The sequence below is a fragment of the Aedes albopictus genome, chromosome 1 (genome assembly GCF_035046485.1).
Source record: "Aedes albopictus strain Foshan chromosome 1, AalbF5, whole genome shotgun sequence".
NCBI classification, from domain to species: domain Eukaryota; kingdom Metazoa; phylum Arthropoda; class Insecta; order Diptera; family Culicidae; genus Aedes; species Aedes albopictus.
In genome coordinates, this window is record NC_085136.1 from 165,263,176 (window position 1) to 165,286,153 (window position 22,978).

The 22,978-nt window shown below is 40.6% G+C and overlaps 2 protein-coding genes across 4 annotated transcripts in view; one reads left to right on the plus strand and one right to left on the minus strand.

The window, feature by feature from the left end:
* Positions 1-994, plus strand: part of LOC109431480 (inhibin beta chain-like) — a 51,332-nt gene extending 50,338 nt beyond the window's left edge. For both annotated transcript variants that reach the window (XM_062845736.1, XM_062845735.1), the window contains exon 4: positions 181-994. In XM_062845736.1, the coding sequence (XP_062701720.1) occupies positions 181-840 (660 nt within the window). In that variant the 3' untranslated portion in view covers positions 841-994. The remainder of the gene's footprint in view (positions 1-180) is intronic.
* Positions 845-20,708, minus strand: LOC109431478 (tRNA-dihydrouridine(20) synthase [NAD(P)+]-like). Of its 2 annotated transcripts, none has more exons than XM_019707690.3 (5): positions 20,456-20,707; positions 19,977-20,399; positions 19,579-19,915; positions 19,306-19,517; positions 845-1,246 (listed from the first exon to the last, which is right to left on the minus strand). In XM_019707690.3, exons 1-5 carry the CDS (start codon positions 20,616-20,618, stop codon positions 996-998), a joined length of 1,386 nt encoding a protein of 461 aa, XP_019563235.3. In that variant the 5' UTR covers positions 20,619-20,707; the 3' UTR covers positions 845-995. The 2 variants fall into 2 exon arrangements, with proteins under 2 accessions (XP_019563235.3, XP_062701718.1); XM_062845734.1 differs by having other exon boundaries at positions 1,114-1,266; positions 20,456-20,708.
* Between the last annotated feature and the right edge of the window lie 2,270 nt (positions 20,709-22,978).

A 22,978-nucleotide genomic window follows, 5' to 3' on the forward strand; every position in this document is an offset into this window, starting at 1 on the left:
GGGGGGGTCTGGCCAAAATCTACACTCCATATAAATTTCGAAAATTTTGCATGGGCAAAAGTCTACGAGGGGGCAGGGGGAAACTGAGATAGCCAAAAATTAGTCTACGTAGTTTATGGAAAGTGCCTAGGAAAACGGACTATGCTACGCTATCCTAATATTTAACATTTTCTTCCACAGGAATTCACGAAACACACGGCCATGGTGGCCAAACATACAATATCGGTGGAAAAGCTGGGATGGCAAGAGATAGACGTCACAAATGCTGTCCGAGCATGGCACTCGGAGAAAACCAACGACAGTCTGCGGTTGTTTGTGGATTGCTCAGGTTGTGGAAATAAAATCACCATCCATCTGTTCGACGAGAATCAAAACAAGAACAAGGAATCGTTCCTGAAGGCGCAAAAGATAAACCCCAAGAAGAAACCGGAAAATTTTATCGATTACAATAGGCCTTACCTTTACGTGAGCCTTGCGACAAACCATGTGAAGCGTCTGCGGAGACGTGCTCTGGATTGTACCGGTGCCCCGAACGAGCAGTGTTGCAAGCAGAAGTTCTACGTGGACTTCAAGGCGCTCAAGTGGGACGACTGGATCATACGACCTCACGGGTACTTCGCCAACTACTGCAAAGGGAGTTGCCTGCTGCCGGACAAGTTTTCAGCGGAATACCAATACGTGGTGGACGAATACCGACGGCAGGGTCAACTTACAGGAATCCACCAATGCTGTGCACCGACCAAGTACTCACCAATGTCCCTCATTTTCTACGGACCAGACTCTCGCGTCATCAAGCAGGACCTTTCGAAGATGATTGTAGAAGAATGCGGTTGTCCATAATAAGTTCAGTTTACAGTTTGTCTTGATTGTTTAAGCTTTTTACTAGTTAAACTCATCTGTATGCTACATATTTACAGTTATGTAAACCAAACTTAACAGAATCTCATGGAAATAAAATTTCGATTTTGCATCTTATGCCTCTAACTAAACTGAACTCATCCTATCATGGATCCATTTTCGATTAGTTTTTCCCTACTGACAATGCCCAGATGAAGTAGGCTGGTAAGTGCGGCAGATTGTTCCGCATACTTTTTACTTTTCTCCCAAAACGAACTGCTGTATTTGCCGTCGCCGACTTGGACGATGGCTCGGAACAGTTTGTCCTTGTGTATCACTTCGTACTTTGGCAGCTTCAGGTTGTTCCGCACCGTGTACAGGTACAGCTTACTTTTGGGTAGCTCTACATCTGAAATTGAAAATAAATTGCTAAATAAACTAAAGGTTTTTAATGACTGTGTGGAAATTGAAATTGGGTGTTTTAAGGGTATCCAGATTACTGCATAATTTTAACACAGAGGAACAGACAGCATGCCATCACACTACTAGACTCTATAAACAGTAGGTATGCCGCACACTATGCTTTCTCTTGGTTTTTCTTCGGCGAATTTACTGACCCCCATCCCCCCTGGACAGGTTCAATGATGCGAGCATATACCAGAGCTGCGACAATACACCTGAGCTGTGAACAGCGTTTATAATGATGGGAGATAGGGTAGCGAACCACTTGGGCAGCGGCCGGTATTTTGGGCACTCTTCGCTGTAACTCAGTCAATTCCAAACTAATTGACTTAAAATTTTGTACACGGAAATAGGGTATGTGTGATTCTATAACATTCCCCAGAATACCAATCCCCAGAATTCAATTTCCCAGAAATCCATTCCCCAGAATGTACCATTTCCCAGAAAAGCTTAATATACTCTTCAGACTCTAGTTTAATTTAAAAACACTTCACTAATACTTCACTTTTGCAAAAGAAAATAAAAAATGAATAACTCTTTTAAAGAAAAACTAGAAAGGACGAGCAAATTCCTTTTAATTCTACTACTGTGCTTATCTTCGGACAGATAGGTCTATTTCGTCTGTGACTTACAGACTTCTTCAGTGTCAAGTGCTCGACTGAAGAAAACCTCGCATTCGTTGTGGTATTTATACTAGGAGTGTATGTGTAGGTACGTGTGTGGGTAAAAGTGTAGGTATAAAAATGTAGGTACAAAACTGTCGGTACAGATTTGTAAAAAAGGGGGTGTATCTACCTGTTAGAAAACAGGGTGTCAATAAGATACCTAAAGCTAGGAAAATTCCTACCGATTTGGTAGGTAGTCAATTGGTGTTTGTTATTTTTTCCTGCCGATTTGGTAGGTAGTCAATTTGTGTTTTGTGTATTGTGTAATGTTTTGTGTGTGTTAGGTAAAAATTTAAACAGCCACGTGTACCCATTGCCCTGATCCTTGGTAAGTAGTTTTTTATTGTTTTGTTTGTAAATTTCTAAACTTTCTGCAACATCAAGTTTCCATGGGTTTGTAATGTGTCGTAAGAGTTTAATATTTGAAGTATTCAAAAAATGTCCTTCATTGAAAATATGTTCAGCAACTTTAGATTTAAAATGATGAATGAGTCCCTTGTCTGTGTCTTTGTGTGCTTTTGATACTTCCGTTATGTGTTCTTTGAATCGTGTGTTGAGTGTGCGTTTTGTTTGTCCTATGTATATTTTGTCACAGTGATTACATGTTACTTTGTAAACACCAGATTTTGTTAAGTTGTCCAACGGGTCTTTCGTAGATCCTAAGAGAGTTTGAAGTTGGTTAGCTTTGCTTGTGAAAACTAATTCAAAACCAAACTTTCTGAGAATTGGTCGGAGTTTTTTGGTGTCTTTGTTGTAGTTCACAGTTATCCGTTTAAGTGTAGGTTCTGTCCGTGTCAGTGTAGTCAAAGAACGTCTGTATTGTTGTTGTGTCTTTTTGTTGATAATCTGTTGTATTGTTTGTTTTGTGTAACCGTTCAACTGTGCTGTTTCGAAAATGTAATTAAGTTCTTTCGTTTTTCCTGTTTCACTAAGTGGAAGTGTCTGCATTCGGTGTATCATGTGATTGAAGGATGCAATTTTGTGTTGATGTGAGTGATTTGATGAATTTGGAATAGTGCGTTGAGTGTGTGTCGGTTTTACAGCACACAAAGACACAGACAAGGGACTCATTCATCATTTTAAATCTAAAGTTGCTGAACATATTTTCAATGAAGGACATTTTTTGAATACTTCAAATATTAAACTCTTACGACACATTACAAACCCATGGAAACTTGATGTTGCAGAAAGTTTAGAAATTTACAAACAAAACAATAAAAAACTACTTAACAAGGATCAGGGCAATGGGTACACGTGGCTGTTTAAATTTTTACCTAACACACACAAAACATTACACAATACACAAAACACAAATTGACTACCTACCAAATCGGCAGGAAAAAATAACAAACACCAATTGACTACCTACCAAATCGGTAGGAATTTTCCTAGCTTTAGGTATCTTATTGACACCCTGTTTTCTAACAGGTAGATACACCCCCTTTTTTACAAATCTGTACCGACAGTTTTGTACCTACATTTTTATACCTACACTTTTACCCACACACGTACCTACACATACACTCCTAGTATAAATACCACAACGAATGCGAGGTTTTCTTCAGTCGAGTACTTGACACTGAAGAAGTCTGTAAGTCACAGACGAAATAGGCCTATCTGTCCGAAGATAAGCACAGTAGTAAAATTAAAAGGAATTTGCTCGTCCTTTCTAGTTTTTCTTTAAAAGAGTTATTCATTTTTTATTTTCTTTTGCAAAAGTGAAGTATTAGTGAAGTGTTTTTAAATTAAACTGGAGTCTGAAGTAACAAGTTCTACTAAAAGCTGTAAAGTAATAGTAAAGTTAATATACTCTGCTAAAAAGTTTAATTCGATACACAAACAATAAAATGTTGATCATAATGATATCACAGAGAACAGACATCCAAGTCCAGTTTCGAAACTGTGTAAGGAATTTAACGGCCATTTGAAATCGGCAACACAAGTGGCAATAGCGTGGCGCTGCAATCGGTTAATTTCCCATATCAATTTAATTCACCACTTGAAATGTTTCAATTCACCACTGACTGTGGCTATATGGTGTTTGGTGGCGTTAGTGTTGTCATCGTGTATTGGTTTGCAACCTTACTCAAGTAAAGATTCAAATCCTTACACAACTTTTCGAATGAAATTTGTTCTAGCCTAGATGTCTGTTCTCTGTGATGATATGTTACACCCCGGACAGACATGTGATACTAGTATGATTCCTGTACAACGGTACGCAGTGTCAAAATTCTAACAAGACTTACTTGAACTGAGAGAATTTTCAGTATGGCACTCATTTCAAGCGTAATTGTACAGTGATTCTTGTATCACATGTGTGTCATAAATATTATAGGCAAGGATTTTAACATTATAGTGTTATTAGCAAATATCTATTTCTTGTACGGTATATGTAACAAATTAAGGTAAAAATGTATACATACAAACATATCCAAAAAAATATTCTACAATGGTACAAACGTTTGATTACCATTGTACATAGTTGCATGTAGATCTTTAAACCTATCTTGAAAGTTTACAAACTGTTAGTTGCGTTGCTATAAAATGTTTTGTTTTTGACAGATTTGTGAAAATTGTGCAGCACTTGTTTTACGATGAATAACGTTTTAAAAGTGATGTGCTAAATTTACAGAGAAAACGCATATTCTTCTGATGTTGTTCAGTGTACAAGATACTAAAGACTCAACTGACCACGTTTTTCTTTGCAAACGGTTGGAGGGATCCATCCCAATGGCTGTTCCTAATTATTCGCTTCAAAGGATCTTCATTCAAGCGGTATAAGAAGGGCTTTCATCATTATTCCAATACTATGGAATGGAATAGAAAAAGTGAACATATAAGCAGTTTTAATGCCAACAATTCTAAATATGTTTAATGAAGAAGGGAAAAAGTATCATTGTTTTCCTTTTGGCATTCAAAAACCCAACAATGTTCCTTCTTTTTAAACAATATTCTTCTTAAAATTAAGGCAATTAGTATTTTTTTTAATTATAACTGCTTACATTTTCAACATAGATTATCCCTTCTTTTCTACATAGGCTGTTCTTTCGAATTGCACTTTTCAGGAAATTATGGGCATTATTACAACCACCGGTGTTAAATTACTGTTATATTTATTATATATTTTTTTCAAATTTCTAAACACCTGTGCTTGTGGTGTCGATTGTAACTAGCCTAAACATTGTAACTCGAAAGAACAGCCTATGTAGAAAAGAAGGGAAAATCTATGTTGAAAAAGTAAGCAGTTGTGATGCCGATAATTTCCTGAAAAGTGCAATTCGAAAGAACAGCCTATGCAGCAAAGAATGAAAAGTCTATGTTGAAAATGAAAGCAGCTATAATTCCAATAATTGTACCAATTGCCTAAATTCTAAAACAAAGCTTGTTTAAAAAAATAAACAGTGTTGGGTTTTTGAATACCGCAAGGAAAACAATGTCACCACAGACAAACAGACGTAACACTTCGAACATTTTTCGATTTAAATTTTAGTCTCGGAAATAGGTTCGCTTAATTCTAAAAGGACTGAATTTGGCCAATCATCAACTAGGTGGCAGTAGTGAGCAAACGTCAAACTCAAACAAAAACTATACGAGCGCCGCGAATTGGCAGTTGGTCAACTCTCAAATTTTCAAATAAATCGTTAAATCGATGTACGATGGCAATTATCAGAGTGTTACGTTTCCTTCTTCGTTAAAAAAAATGTTTGAGTCGTTATAAGAATTGTTGGCATTACAACTGCTTATATGTTTATCAAAAATTTTCCCTTCTTAAGCATAGGCTGTTCTTTCTAGTTGCACTTTTCAAGAAATTATCGGCATTGCAACTGCTTACTTTTTTAGCATAGATTCTCCCTTCTTTTTTACATAGGCTGTTCTTTCGAATTGCACTTTTCGGGAAATTATGGGCATTACAGCCTTCACCGGTGTTAAAATTGCTGTTATATTTATTTCATATTTTTTTCTAAATTTCTAAACACCTGTGCTTGTGGTGCCGATAATAACCTGAATAGTGTAACTTGAAAGAATAGCCTATGCAGAAAAGAAGGAAAAAACTACGTAGAAAATGTAAGAAGTTTTGATGCCAATAATTTACTGAAAAGTACAATTCGAAAGAACAGCCTATGCAGAAAAGAAGGAAAAATGTATGTTGAAAAAGTAAGCAGTTGCGATGCCAATAATTATACCAATAGCCTAAATTGTAAAGGCAAACCATGCTTATTTCCGAAGCTTTTCTTGTCAAATAAGAATTTTTGGCAGGATGTTTCTTCCGGTGATTTTTTACGAATAAATATTTGATTTTTAGCTATTAATATAAACCATTCATAATTACAGCAATAGTTTTATTTTTTTTTCTGGGGAATGGTACAGGGTGCGGCAGGAAAAAATGCGAAAAGTTCAAGGCACTATTACACGCTAAATATGGGATATATATGACTATTTTTTCATGACAGTGTATCAGTCAATGTCTACATTCTAGCACTGAAAAATAAAAATGAACATATTCGATGTTTAACATGTGATTATGTGGGCCTAATAAGGCGCTGTCCATAAACTACGTAGACTCAATTTTGGCAATTTCAGACCCCCCCCTCCCCCCTCGTAGACTTTCGTCCATACAAAATTTTCGAAATTTGTAAGGACCGTAGACTTTGGCCAGACCCCACCGTCCCCCCTCAGAGTCTACGTAGTTTATGGACACCCCCTAAGCGGATATCAATAAACTGCGCGCCCAATGGTCATTAAACAAAATGACTATAACAGTAACAAAATTAGCTCAAATTCGATGAACAACCAGACCACACTGATCCAGAGCCATGTAGTTTCACATACCAGATGAAATAAGTACATATATTTGATGATAATGTAGACCCAACTAACATTTATTGTGAATGTAAACGTCAACAAAGCGTCCTCAATACGGCTTGATGCTGAGTTACTGTGTTGTACATATAGATGGAAGCTTCTATGCAAGCCCTATACCAATGAATCTGGCGAACTTAATCAGCATGTATATGCTGTGCGAGAAGCTTCTATGCCACCAAGTCATAGCTCTTTTCTCGGCTCCTATGTAACCACTAACTAAATAACATCTTAAGAAGGCGCTTTTTCAGCCTTTTCGCAGTTGTTAAATAATAGTTATACGGCATCCCCAAATTAAACGTTTAAATATTATTAGGTTATGGATATCGTGACGCAATACATGTGGAACTGGAATTATCACTTTTAAAATTGAATAATTAAAGTACTTGCCGCTGTTTGGAATCGAACTCCCGATCTCCGTATCCACTGGTCCCGATGATGTCCTCGCTGCCACACTGCTATATATAAATAACATAGAAAATAGCCCGTTTTGTTTTACTCCAGACAAGGCTTCATAATTGTGCCACAAGAAACCTTACCCAACTTCATCTTGCTGCAAAAGCTTGTGAAACGTCAAACGCAATAATGTTCACATTGAACAAGCTGTGTGATTGCGCCAACAGATTCTTCTTCACAGCTTCTAGCTGAAAGAGTGTTCTTTAAACGGCTACGAAGCGCTGCTGTTTTGTGTTTTGGCAACATTACAAACCGTACTGTATAAAAGCAGCTGTTGTAGTGGCTGGGACTCTTACTCGATTTGCACATCTTCCGGAAAATCTTCCGGCATTGAATTAAAGTGCAATAAAAGCAACCCAAATAATTTCACAGCACAGAGATGGATAGCTGTAAAGAATTTGTGTAGTAGCTATATATCCCGCTTAAAGTTTGTTTTGACAATAATGTTTACATCCGACAAGCCGTGTTGGTAAACCAACAGTTTATTTATTACAGATTCTAGCCGTAATAAAATCGCATAACGGCCTTTAAAGCGCTGCTGGTTTGGGGATTTGTCAGTATAACGAATTGTACTGTATAGTAGCAGCTGTTTTGTTAGTGGGGACTCCTATTCGATGTGTTCAAGTTTTCACATCTTCCGGGAAATCTCCCGGAGTTGGAATAGAGTGGAGTAAAGGCAGCCCCAGTGACAAGCAATGGATTTCTGAAAACCGAGTTTGGTAGCTGGATGGTGCTTGTTTTGCAGTCGTGTATTAGCTTATGCTTTATATTTGACTAGCTTTCCTTTTATTCAGCGTTGACTGCTTTTACTCGATGGTTACACAACAGAAAGCAAATGACTGAAGCTTATAGCGCTGAAAATGTTAGTTGGGGAGAAAATTAAAAATTTGGTTTTATCAGATGCGAAATTTAGCGACCTGTGTGATTTTCTGCGGTTTGAAAATTCTGGTTGTCTTCATCTTCAGGCGCCGCCCTGTAAAGGTTAGTGACCAAAATGGGAATTTTTTTATTAACTTTTCAGAAAACTAGCCTATTATAGATCATGGAACGTTGAAACATAGATTGGTTAATGTCAAATGGACGAAAATGAGGTTTGAAGTTGAAAAACACTTTCGCATTTTTTCCTGCCGCATACTGTACATTCTGGGGAATGGAATTCTGGGGAATGGTACATTCTGGGGAATGGATTTCTGGGGAATGGTACATTCTGGGGAATGGGTTTCTGGGAAATGGTTTTCTGGGGAATGGTACATTCTGGGGAATGGAATTCTGGGGATTGGTTTTCTGGGGAATGGTTTTCTGGGGAATGTTATAGAATCGGGTATGTGTACCATTCCTTGGCCTAATTTGCAAGCCGCCTTGACAATTTTGACCATAACTCATGAATTAATAGCACTAGAAATAATATGTTGACCCGATTCTATAACATTCCCCAGAAAACCATTCCCCAGAAAACCAATCCCCAGAATTCCATTCCCCAGAATGTACCATTCCCCAGAAAACCATTTCCCAGAAACCCATTCCCCAGAATGTACCATTCCCCAGAAATCCATTCCCCAGAATGTACCATTCCCCAGAAAAAAATAAAACTATTGCTTTAAGGACAAACGTCTTGAAATCCCGCTTCAACAGTGCATCAGAACTTCAGACGCACAAATCTCAAGAAGCTTGAAGCTTCAAACAACAGTGTATTTTATTATTCTGTTCTTTCTCACTCGTAATAAGCTTAAAATAAGAAGATCAGATGCGCTGGTTTTGTTTACGAAGAGATTTGTCCGCTTGAAATCGTGAGTAGGTGCCAAAGTCGGCCATTGTGGCGGCCATTTTGGGATTCTAACAAGTCTGTCCTTAATTCTGAATGGTTTATATTAATAGCTAAAAATCAAATATTTATTCGTAAAAAATCACCGGAAGAAACATCCTGCCAAAAATTCTTATTTGACAAGAAAAACTTCGGAAATAAGCATGATTTGCCTTTACAATTTAGGCTATTGGTATAATTATTGGCATCGCAACTGCTTACTTTTTCAACATACACTTTTCCTTCTTTTCTGCATAGGCTGTTCTTTCGAATTGTACTTTTCAGTAAATTATCGGCATCAAAACTTCTTACATTTTCTACGTAGTTTTTTCCTTCTTTTCTGCATAGGCTATTCTTTCAAGTTACACTATTCAGGTAATTATCGGCACCACAAGCACAGGTGTTTAGAAATTTAGAAAAAAAATATGAAATAAATATAACAGCAATTTTAACACCGGTGGAGGCTGTAATGCCCATAATTTCCCAAAAAGTGCAATTCGAAAGAACAGCCTATGCAAAAAAGAAGGGAGAATCTATGTTAAAAAAGTAAGCAGTTGCAATGCCGATAATTTCTTGAAAAGTGCAACTGGAAAGAACAGCCTATGCAAAAGAAGGGATAATTTTTGATAAACATATAAGCAGTTGTAATGCCAACAATTCTTATAACGACTCAAACATTTTTTTTAACGAAGAAGGAAACGTAACACTCTGATAATTGCCATCGTACATCGATTTAACGATTTATTTGAAAATTTGAGAGTTGACCAACTGCCAATTCGCGGCGCTCGTTCCTTTTTTTAAACAAGCTTTTTTTTAGAATTTAGGCAATTGGTACAATTATTGGAATTATAACTGCTTTCATTTTCAACATAGACTTTTCCTTCTTTGCTGCATAGGCTGTTCTTTCGAATTGCACTTTTCAGGAAATTATCGGCATCACAACTACTTACTTTTTCATCATAGATTTTTCCTTCTTTTCTACATAGGTTTTTTTTTTTAAATTTCTTTGTATTTGTGAATTTTAACTTATTGCTAATTCTTCACACATTCTACATAGGTTGTTTTTTCGAGTTACAATGTTTAGGCTAGTTACAATCGGCACCACAAGCACAGGTGTCTAGAAATTAAAAAAAAATATAATAAATATAACAGCAATTTAACACCGGTGGTTGTAATAATGCCCATAATTTCCTCAAAAGTGCAATTCGAAAGAACAGCCTATGTAGAAAAGAAGGGAGAATCTATGTAGAAAATGTAAGCAGTTATAATTTAAAAAAAATACTAATTGCCTTAATTTTAAAAAGAATATTGTTTAAAAAGAAGGAACATTGTTGGGTTTTTGAATGCCAAAAGGAAAACAATGATACTTTTTCCCTTCTTCATTAAAAATATTTAGAATTGTTGGCATTAAAACTGCTTATATGTTCACTTTTTCTATTCCATTCCATAGTATTGGAATAATGATGAAAGCCCTTCTCATGCCGTATGAATGAAGAGCCTTTGAAGCGAATAATTAGGATTTGAGAACAGCCATTGGGATGGATCCCTCCAACCGTTTGCAAAGAAAAGCGTGGTCAGTTGAGTCTTTAGTATCTTGTACACTGAACCACATCAGAAGAATATGCGTTTTCTCTGTAAATTTTGCACATCACTTTTAAAACGTTATTCATCGTAAAACAAGTGCTGCACAATTTTCACAAATCTGTCAAAAACAAAACATTTTATAGCAACGCAACTGGAATGATAACAGTTTGTGAACTTTCAAGATAGGTTTAAAAATCAACATGCAACTGTGTACAATGGTAATTAAACGTTTGAACCATTTTAGAATATTTTTATGGATATGTATGTATGTATACATTTTTACCTTAATTTGTTACATATACCGTATAAGAAATAGATATTTGCTCGTAATAACACTATAATGTTAAAATCCTTGCCTATAATACTTATGACACACATGTGATACAAGAATCACTGTACAATTGCGCTTGAAATGAGTGCCATACTGAAAATTCTCTCAGTTCAAGTCAGTCTTGTTAGAATTTTCTTGACACTGCGTACCGTTGTACAGGAATCATACTCGTATCACATGTCTGTCCGGGGTATAACATATCATTATGATCAACATTTTACTGTTTGTGTATCGAATTAAACTTTTTAGCAGAGTATATTAAGCTTTTCTGGGGAATGGTACATTCTGGGGAATGGATTTCTGGGGAATGGTGCATTCTGGGGAATGGATTTCTGGGGAATGGATTTCTGGGAAATGGTACATTCTGGGGAATGGTACATTCTGGGAAATGGTTTTCTGGGGAATGGAATTCTGGGGATTGGTATTCTGGGGAATGGTTTTCTGGGGAATGTTATAGAATCTTGACCCTCTTACACACTCTAGGCAATGCATGTTTCTCCAATTGGAAGTAAACTTACGTAAATATTCAAGAATTTACTTAATTAAGCTGAAAAGATTCGATGCGATGGTATGCAACGTTGGTCTATGGTACAAAAATTGGCCTATTAGTGGATACAACGTTGGCCTATTGCTTGCCATGCACTAAAACCACTTATTATCTTATTTTTTCAATATTTCTGCTCAAGTATTATCTCTGTTTGTTCACCAATCTTACTTTTAAATTACATTTTCGGAGCCAAATTTTCAAAAAACTATAAATAAATTACTTTAACTAAAGTTCTTTCTTAATCTAGTAACGAAAACAACGCAACCCTATTATTGTGTTATATTTTTACAGTCACCGTACACAAAATCTTTCTCCTGTTCGTTCTTTCTGGTTCTTACGCAAGAAATGTTGTTGATGCCGAGAATCGCGCTACAATATTCGTTGGTCAGTCGGTTTTCTCGATAGGGCGATGGAAGTGCGAGTGAAAAATCCGGGATCAGAATCGCGCTACAATATTCGTTGGTCAGTCGGTTTACACGGTAGAGCCATGCAAGCGATAGTGTGGAATGCGGAATCAGATTAGCTTGAGAATTTTCGAATGGCTGACAATTTTCAGGTAAGAGTGATGGGGGTGCGAGTGAAAAATCCGGGATCAGAATCGCGCTACAATATTCGTTGGTCAGTCGGTTTTCTCGGTAGGGCGATGGAAGTGCGAGTGAAAAATCCGGGTTCAGAATCGCGCTACAATAATTGTAGATCAGTCGGTTTCCACGGTAGGGCGATGGAAACGCGAGCACGAAATCCGGGATCAGTGGTCATCGTGATCAAATAAACCATAATCGTGATGAAGACCGCGACGTGTATTTCCATATAACTAGTGGATCATATCACCTAACAGAGGTGGCTCCTAGATCCACACCTTACCCTACCCTACTAACCACCATTCCTTCCCGTGACAACTGTGGGGATGCTGTGGATTCCACGGTTTCTAGTAGCAACGGTTGTCGAACTAACATTCCTTCCCTTTCCTGATGACCGTAAGGACGTGGCCAGCGCCGTTATTGACTTTAAATAGCTGAACTCTCGAATTGTGCACATTGAGAATGGTTAGCTAGTCCCAAGCTTTCACATTCATTGGCTCTCTGTGCAACTTCGATTGTTCTGGTCAATCACGGAGTAGCAACTACGATGTGTACGGTTATCTTTGCTTTGCTTTGCTTTGCTTGCTTTGCTTACGCAAGAAATGTTGTTGATGCCTTTTTATCGTTGTTTTTGACGTCACTTTACTGATGGGCCAAGATTTGGGTACATGATGAAAAAAATGTCCTCAATATTCGGCCCACATTCAATTTGTAAAATAGTTATTATTCGTTGAAAACAAATACACAAGTTCAAAATAGCGTCTTTAACCGTCGCATCAAATGTTCAGTTATTGAAAAGTCAATTCGAAATGTTCCAGAATCATGCCATTTAAGCTCATGTGTATAGACTACCCACTAAGCCGAAGAATCATGGCGTCTACAAAAGTTAAACAGAGTGACATTTTCATTCAATTTTAATGCTCCAAAGTGCTAAAATTGAAACGAAATGTTACAGTTGTTTGGCGCATAGCTTTTCCGATATCCAGTTATGCGTGTTTGTTTGAGTTTTTGGTTTACATTGAGATAGGCCGAACGAGGGGGCTATGCCAAGGAAGCATCCCGATACCCTACCGCATTTAGTTCACCACTGGACTGCGCACTGAGTCTTCATAAGTGCGAAAACGTAAATAAAACTGCGCGATTGCATCAAATCAAATTGATGTCTTCGGCGAATTCTTCGATGTGCTCTGAAGACACCGAGTCGATTGGATGCAATCGCGCACTTTTATTTGCGTTTTCGCACTCTTGAAAACTAGTGCGATAGTCCAGTGGTGAACTAAATCCGCTATACTATACGAATCTCATCGCGTTTCAAAAATTGTGTCAATTGGTTCAGAATTGGCTGAGTTATAGCAGAAAAGTGCCTCTGCCGAGATGGTTCCCGATTTACCGGAAAAATGTGCAAGTTGATGGTCAAGAATCGGGTTTTCAACTTCGGTACAATTGTTAGTGGTAGGGCGTGATTGATTTTGTAAATTTATTAATCGAATTACGAAATTCACAAAGACCGCCGCTAAGAGTTGTGTGCTTAGCTGGTAGTGCAGCCTGGGCACTGTTGTCCTTCTGACTTCAGCTAGATTGAGGAGATACGTCCCGAGCGTCTGTTCACCAAGGAGATGCGGCTCAAACAGCGTCTGTTCTGGCATCCAACGGCTGAGTATAAAATGCTGTATCGCGTCAGCTATACCTAAGAAGGCAGCCACTTCAACGCAATGTAGGCAGCGCGGCCCCGGTAAGGTAGCCTGCTGAAAACCTTCAAACACCCAGAAAAGCAATAGTAGAGTAAACGGATTGATTCAACGGCAACAGACCCGGCAACGAATAAAGGATAACGATTGGAAAGTCGGATCTTGGAACGTGAAAACTTTGAATGAGCCCGCACGTGTTGGGCTCCTGGCTCGTGAACTGCTGAATGTCGGCGTTAATGTGGCTGCTATCCAGGAGATACGCTGGCTCAAAACTGGAGAACGCGAATTCCGAGCGGTGGATCCCATCGCCAACACTTCATTCAAGTACCACATCTACTACAGCGGCGGCGGTAAAGCAGAACGCGGAGTCGGCTTTATAGTGATCGGGAAGCAGCTGAAGCGAGTTATTCGGTGGAAGCCGATAAGCGACCGAATCTGTGTGTTGAGGATGAAGGGCAAATTCTTCAACTACAGCCTGATTAGCATCTATGCGCCAACGAACGACAAACCCGATGACATGAAGGATGAGTTCTATGAGAGCCTTGATTATAGACACTATAGATTCCATAGACTCGCGAAGACATGGTTGAGCAATACGATTTTAGTGTTTACCCATGAATTTAGAGTGTACTGAGCGAATATGACGTCACGCAATCCATTGTCGCTATTGGAATCGTGACGTCATGCTCGTTCGGCTACACGAACTGACAGTTCGTTTGGCTACAGTTGTCTCCGCCTCCGCGAGTCTATAGAATCTATAGTGTCTATAGCCTTGATAAGGCCTACGGAGAGTGCCCTAAACAAGATGTCAAAATAGTCATCGGAGATGCAAATGTGCAGATCGGCAGAGAAAGTTGCTTTCGGTCTGTCATTGGAACGGAAAGCCTTCATTCTGTTACCAACGATAATGGTCTGCGCCTCGTGACATGAGGGATGGCAATCAGCAGTACCTACTTCGCACGTAAGAATATTCGAAAACACACCTGGCAACACCCGAGTGGTGATACTTGCCCCCAAATAGTTCACGTGCTGGTCGACGGGCAACATTTTTCGGACGTCATAGATGTGAGGTCCTACAGAGGCCCGAACATTGACTCGGATCATTATCTTGTAGCCGCAAAAATTCGGGCGCGATTATCCAGCGTCACGAGTTCAAGAAACAACAGGACGATGCGTTTCAATATCCAGCGCTTGTCAGCCGAAGGGGTTGCTGCACAGTACCATCAGAAGCTAAACGGGAGGATAGGCGAGACCAACGGATCTGGAGATGTCAACAGCTTATGGGGATTTATTCACGAAGCAGTGACAACTACAGCGCAAGAGGTGATAGGTACCGCTCAGCGACGCCAACGTAATTGTTGGTTTGACGAGGACTGCCAACGAATGACGAACGAAACCCAGTAACAGGATTAACATAATCGATGACGGTCAAGCAGTGGAACCACCAACACTGGATGAGGTTAAAAAGGCCCTTAAGGAGCTGAAAAATAGCAAGGCTGCTGGGAAGGACGAGATCCCGGTCGAACTTCTTAAGCACGGAAGCGAGCAGCAGTGTCTACGTCGTTTGTGACCTTGGATGGATTGAAGCAGAAGGATGCTCTTCCAAATTTATTGTTCAACATTGCACTTGAAGGAGCGATTAGGAGGTCAGGTGTGCAGAGGAATGACTCTATCATCACACGGTCGCACATGCTCCTCGGTTTTGCGGACGATATTGATCTCATCGGCATCGATCGTAGGGCAGTGAAGAAAGCTTATGGTCCTCTGAAGAGAGAGATTGCGAGGATAGGCTTGACAATTAACTCTACCAAGACGAAGTACATGATAGCGGGTAGAGATAGAAGCAGGCCTAGTGGTGCTAGTGCTGAGGTAGTGATTGATGGGGAAGTGTCCTCGGTCGACCGAGTCCACAAACATGACTATTTTTTATGGAAATCGGCTCTGTCTTTATACTTATTTCTCGCACTGTAGTATGCAGCGATCTATAAATGACAAGTATTCAAGCGGTAGCTCCGATGCAGTGAGTTCATTTGTTATCAAGCTTTCCAAAAGCAACAACTAATAAAGAAAATAAGTTTAATCTATCGTTAAATCAATCTTTCCTTTATGGACAACACAATACTGCTGGTCAAGTTCCAATACATTTCACATGTACGAGTACGTCTAACACTGCGCACTAGTATGGGACAAACATCAAATTCTCGCTCCAGTCGACTTTTTTGATTCCATTTAGGTCCCATATGAACTGTACAAAATTTCAGCGCAATCGGTGAAACTATAATTTAGCGCAAGCGGTTCAAAGTTTTCATAGGATTAACTATGGGAAAAGTTGCACTTTCAATCAAAAAATCCCAGAGGTCGCCCTTTGCCTCCTTAATTCAAATCGATCGATGTTTCTTGTAGAAAAATCATTTGTGAAACTTTCCTTCGAAGACCGCAAAACGAGTGGATGCTTGTGGAAAAAGTTATTTATTAATTACTAATTAGTGATCCAACGAACGACTTTTTGTTTTGTTTTATTAGCAGCACTGTAGCTGCTGCCTTGGCTGCTGCTGTTTCTGGGGGTGGTGATGCCTCCCGCCACCCCATGCAACAACGGCAGCAGCAGTGCTGCTGATAAAGCAAAACAAAAAGCCGTTCGTTGGATCACTAATCAGTAATAAATCAATAACTTTTTCCACAAGCATCCAATCGTTTTGCGGTCTTCGAAGGAAAGTTTCACAAATGATTTTTCTACAAGAAACATTGATCGATTTGATTTAAGGAGGCAAAGGGCAACCTCTGGAATTTTTTGATTGAAAGTGTAACTTTTCCCATAGTAAATCCTATGAAAACTTTGAACCGTTTGCGCTAAATTATAGTTTCACCGATTGCGCTGAAACTTTGTACAGTTCATATGGGACCTAAATGAAATCGAAAAAGTCGTCTGGAGCGAGGATTTATTTTTTCCATACAAGCGTGTCCCACACTACTGCGCACGTGTCGGCTCGCAGATCCACGAGCTTGACGTCGCTTCTCATCGCCTTCAACATTTTCAAGTACTTAAGCTCTTCAGTCTTGATGACGAGCGCGCACCTTTATTGCGCTAGGCACCTAACCTCCTACGTTTCTTAGGCCTGGTGTACCTACGCCCCAGCTGCGATTTCTTCTTCTTCCGTTACATTATGGTCCAAGGAAAGTCCTCACCCATACCCACCACAGCTTGTGGTTGCTGAGGACCGATCAATGGTCGCAACACTCTGTCCCCTTAATTCTGGGACAGACCGGCCTTTTCACTCTTCCCAGCTTTCAGGAGACGCCTGACTGGGATCCGAATTACCGGCCGACTTCGGAGTTAACAACCGCCTAGCATTGCGAGCGCCGCCTGGTAGCTCCTCACCCGACGGCTGGCTGGGAACCCTCAACTTCATGGGTTCTTCCGCTGCCGCAGTTGGCACGAGTTTCTCGTGGTTCTCGTGGGCTTTCTTGAGGAGTCAAAGTCAATGATGGAGCCAAGCTGCTACGCAGCAACCTCCATCGCAGAAGAGCCCATCTCTATTCTTGTTGATTGCCCTCATCAACCACGCTCCATCCATTATCTCATCCGACACACTAGCCGTTTTCTGCCGTTTGGGGTTTTCTAGACTGACACTATGTGCGCAGCTGCCTCCTACCGTCTCCGATTGATATCCTCAAAGGAGATCTAGCTAACTCACTCCTTGATCCCGAAGATGAACATTCTAAACGTATACAAGTGTACAGGGGCGACTCGTCCAGATGTCCAACATGTGCATTGCACATGTGGAGCCACATTAAAATGCGTCCAAAATAAAACTCTGAAACCGTTCATTATGAAAATCGCACGACGATTTTTCATACGCCTACGAGAAACACGTGCGTGGTGGATGCGCTACATTTTACGATTATCGTTGTTGATGCATGTTCATTTCTGGTGTCGTACCGACCTCAGAGTACCGACCGGTGCGAACCGTCGCGTTGCATGGGAGTGTTTTTTCTCTCTTGCGTCTCTCTCAGAGCATTTGTTTGGTTGCAAAGTTTATGTCGCCTGTTCATCTGCAACATCGTACATGAGAGGTGCCGTTTGTACAAGAATACATACGGGCATTTTTGTCATTGTGTTGGTGTATGTTCAGTGCTGAAAAGCGGTCTGACTGTCCATCGCCAAGATCGCACTGGTTGTGACGGCGGTACCCGTATGCGGATGAAACAAACAGAGCCCACGAATGTAGCACGCTGATGTTTTTTTCTGCACACGGCGCATGTGTTGTTGGCTATGCTTGATGGATTATATTTTCAGCGGGAAATCAAAGGATCAACGCATTTCATGTTTACTGCTAATAGAGTTAAACTTCACAAAATTTGATATTTTAAAAGTAAGGTCAAAAAGCAATTTTGAATTGGTTCAATTGACTGATTCAATGCGTTAGCATGTTGAGCAAATTTGATTTTGAAATCAGTGGATGGATCGGGTGGTTATGAGCAAAGATATTTTTTTTTATCTGATTATCCTTATGTTATCATGTCATGTTATGATGTCGTGTTTGAGATGGAACTAGATTAGTTGAAAAAGCATAACAACGTTCATACAAACAAATGATAATAATACGCAATAATAATCAAATATTTTTTTGTACAGACTGAACTGAATTTGGATGTGGTTGCAACTGCGAGTTTATTCAGTATCTACCCATGTTCAATCACGAAAACAACATAAGTCATAATCATTCATCTGTTTCGTTTTGTATTAAGGTGAATATAGAACAAAGCCACACCTTGAATTTTCGAAAGCACAAATCTGAGGAACCAAACATCGTACCGAGCTGAAAAGTTGATCGATTGGTCACCCGCTGGTGGTGACCAATCGATCAACTTTTCAGCTTAGTGCGATACCTGGTTCTTCAGATTTGTGCTTTTGAAAATTCGAGGTGTGGCTTCGTTCTATATTCACCTTAAGCATATGCTTATAGAATTCGGCATACTTTTTTTTCAAGTTCGCCCTCAAAACATAAAAAAGTATGAGAATTTGTAGTTCATCCTCCTCTCCTCTTCTTGGCGTAACGTCCTCACTGGGACAAAGCCTGCTTCTCAGCTTAGTGTTCAATGAGCACTTCCACAGTTTTTAACTGAGAGCTTCCTCTGCCAATGACCATTTTGCATGTGTATATCGTGTGGCAGGCACGAAGATACTCTATGCCCAAGGAAGTCAAGGAAATTTCCTTTACGAAAAGATCCTGGACCGACCGGGAATCGAACCCGTCACCCTCAGCATGGTCATGCTGAATACCCGTGCGTTTACCGCCTCGGCTATATGGGCCCTACAATTTGTAGTACATACGATGTTATTAATATTCTCGGCTTCGTAAATTTGCCAAACAAAAAAGTTGAACATGTAGCCGAAAAGGTCACGAGTCGCCCCTGCAAGTGTAGTTTTGGTAATACACCCACTAGTTTCGCCAATGTATCCCCTCCCAGATAGCTTATATCGGTACTCACCATCGTTATAGTTCACCCGGATGAAACTGATGTTGTGCTGTATCACTTCTTCGCCAATACCGTTGTTTTCTACTTTGGCCTTCTTGGAGGGACAATTTTCATCTTGTTCGTTATCGTCTCTCTGGGGTGCAGCTTGTCTCCGTCCCTGAATGCCAGCATTGTGATACTCAAGCTGCTTTGCTCTACAGTATTGCCCCAGGCTGAACACGTCACTGAAATAAAAAGATCAATCCATAAATGAATGATGAAATTATAAACTATATGAAATTGTACCAAATTTGCTCCAACGTTTGACTATCCAAAAACTTTCGTCCTTTCTCCGATTCTTGCAAATCTCTTAGAATCATTTGGACGCAATACTTGGTATTCGAGGGAGGGTTGTCGTACTCTATTGCCAGCCGGAGGTATCGATCGATGATTTCCTCAATGGGCAACTGGCCTTCGGCACGGAAAATGGAACAATTCCACTGGGCGGCTCTCGCTACCATGACACTGGAAGCCCCGCAAGCATCCCGGAACTTAAGGATATCGGACCGCTTGTTCATCTCCTGTGAGCCTCCGTTCGCAATGACCGGGATTTTTGCTACCTTGGCCACTTCCCGAATCACGTCTACAACATCATACATCAAATCAATGTTTGCTACTCGATGGTCGATTAAAAAGCCACTCACCTGGATGCACCGGATGTCGAGGTCGTTCAATTTTTGTCCGTCCGTGCACTGCTATCGCCGCAATACCGGTTGATTCCAGCTCCTGCACGGTTCTTATTGTGTCCTCCAACTCGGGCATTATTCTAATCTTACACGTGACCGGAATGTTCAGATTATCCACCAGCGTCTTCAGGATTCCTTTGGCCCGCTCCAGATCGTACAGCAAGGCCACACCCATGCCACCCTTGATGGAGAAATCCTTCGGGCAACCCATGTTCACGTCCAGAGCAGCAATGTCGCCCTGCAGTTTCAATCCCACCTGCAAAGCCCTCTCTGCGTTGGCCGTTCCAAGCTGAAGTACCACTTTCCCCTTTTCCTTTTCGCACGTTCGAAATATGATGGTTCCGTCCGTTTTGTCGACATAGTCCACTGTCTTTAGAACATCTGCAAGATTAAAAATGGTTAAGCCTAGTCCCGTAACACTAAAACACCGATCTTACCGTTCACCCTTCGTTCCGACTTGAGCAGCTTCCAGTCGATGATTTCCTCCGAGTAGACGATGTCGGCTCCGAACGACAGCGCTAGCAAACGCATTGGCAGCGTTCCCACTCGGACCATGGGTGCCAGGATCACTTTATTCGCATAGTCCAATGTTTGCTTCATGGCTGGGGTATTCCCGGTCCCGCTGAAATTAAGAATTCAGCCCGAAATTGATGAAACAAAATCACGACAACGAAAGGGAACGTTCAAAAATTACGTCCAACATTTGGGGGAGGGGGGGGGTCTAGAAAAGTGTGACAGTACGTGTATTGGGTATAGGAAAATTGCGTGACAGAGGGGGGAGGGGGGGTCTAGAAATCCCGAAAAACAATGGACGTAATTTTTGAATCTTCCCAAACCAGGAACTCGCGAAATGTTGCGGCGCACGTTGTCATTTTTTCAGGCCGAAAAAATGTAAACAAAAATAGGGCTCCCAGAATGGAGTTTATGCAAAATGCAATCCGACAAAGTCAATCAATTTGTCGGATTAATTTAAGGTGAAATTCTGGAGCATCATTAATGTCGTTTTCGTTTTTGCGGCGGTGCTACACCGCTTCGTGCTACACTGAACGGCGGCTTGCGGTGAAAATTACTATTCTGAGGGTCAATTTAAATGCACAACGCCACTAAATTTGTGCAGACTAAATTTCGTTTCAATTCAACAGAATAATGTTTTCAATTTTACCATGGACTCGATTTTCAATTAAAAAAAGTTTCTATTTGCAACCGGATTCGAACCAAGAACCTTGACATCACCAGGCTCGCACGCTACCACTCGGCTATCGAACCGGTTGATGTGAGAAGAAACAAAACGTACACAAGAAGCGTTGGTGGGTCGATGATCATGTTTTGCCATGGTAAATTTAAAAACATTTTTATGCTTGTCATTACTGCAAGCCGCCTTTCAGTGTACACTTTTTGCTGAATAAACGAACATTTTCACTCGGTGCTGTTGCATTGGTGTGCGTGTTTAAACACCAAAATATTGTGCATCCTAGCTTAATCACTCAGATCCTGCTGATCTGAGTCAGCCGTCATAAGATTGCGCCCGTTTGATTTGTACACGGCGGCTGACAGCTCCACCCGGCGGCTGCAAAACTGTTTTAGCCAAGGTGCACACCGTGTGCAAATCATACGTGCGCGGTCTGGCGCGATCTGAGGCTGCGCGTTTCGAACGCAGCTTGCTGAGAATCTAAGATAAGCGCGACAATACTGACAACTTTGCAAACGCTGATAGATGGAAACGGTGTGCACCAGGTACACTCCCGATTTTTTGAGTGCTACACTATCATGCGCGATGCAGAAAAAGTGCTGCAACGGTGTAGCACGAAAATCAAAAACGAACATTTTCGGTAGCACCACCGCAAAAACGAAAACGACATGTAAGACCGGTTGGAATCCTAATCTGGCCGACTTTGGCACCTTCTCACGATTTCGAACGCACAGATCTCTTCTCTCGACTAAGACCAGAAATTGATTTCCAACCGAATCCATAATATCCACTGCAGGTTTAAAAGTTTATGCGATTTACTTAGTTTTGAGTTCTATTGACGTGTTTTTGTACAATGTATTTTTCCTTGGTTTTTTCTCAAGTATCAGAGAGCAAAAACCTCGGCTAAAACGGCATTTTCATACGATGAACTGCAGTGCAAATGGTCTTTCCGCGAAGGGTATTTTCTTACCCCGTCTTCCCCTATAATATTTAATTTCGTTGTTTTGTCGGAGTTGTGTAAGCACGGTAAGCTAAATTCACACAAAATGAACAAGTTTCCGCACCTTATGGACTTATCCATCGATGAACCAATTTCATCGCGGTCCGAGAATTTTGACACTAGAGCGGGGTCTGTTCCAATCAGAATCGTCCAATTCTGATTGGAACGGCCCCGCTCTAGTGTCAAAATTCTCGGACCGCGATGAATTCGGTTCATCGGTGGATAAGTCCATAGACCATAGACGCACTGTCCATGGACTTATCCACGGATGAACCGAATTCATCGCGGTCCGAGAATTTTGACACTAGAGCGGGGCCGTTCCAATCAGAATTTAACGATTCTGATTGGGAATGGCCCCGCTCTAGTGTCAAAATTCTCGGACAGCGATGAATTCGGTTCATCGGTGGATAAGTCCATAGTCCATAGACGCACTCCACCGATGAACTGAATTCATCGCGGTCCGAGAATTTTGACACTACAGCGGGGTCGCTTCCAATCAGAAGTGAAAGATTTCCAATCAGAATTGAAGAATTCTGATTGGGAACGACCCCGCTGTAGTGTCAAAATTCTCGGACCGCGATGAATTCAGTTCATCGGTGCACTCGTCTATCCACGTCGAACTATGGCATAAAACAATCCTCGTACCTGCGCATGTCCGAGGCAAATATTTCTTTATGTTTGCAGTAATTTGAATATTGTTTGCCCTGTTTTGTTTTATTCATGTTAAAGAATAAAATACAATACACTGAGAAACCAAAGTACTCTTAAAAG

Bases quoted from the DNA above. Each gene is read 5' to 3' on its own strand.
- LOC109431478 (XM_019707690.3), bottom strand. From the start codon at position 20,618: ATGAAGCAAACATTGGACTATGCGAATAAAGTGATCCTGGCACCCATG. The intron at 20,400-20,455 runs GTAAGATCGGTG...TTAATCTTGCAG, and splicing joins GTCGGAACGAAGGGTGAACG to ATGTTCTAAAGACAGTGGAC. The intron at 19,518-19,578 runs GTACAATTTCAT...TTTTTATTTCAG, and splicing joins CAAACGTTGGAGCAAATTTG to TGACGTGTTCAGCCTGGGGC.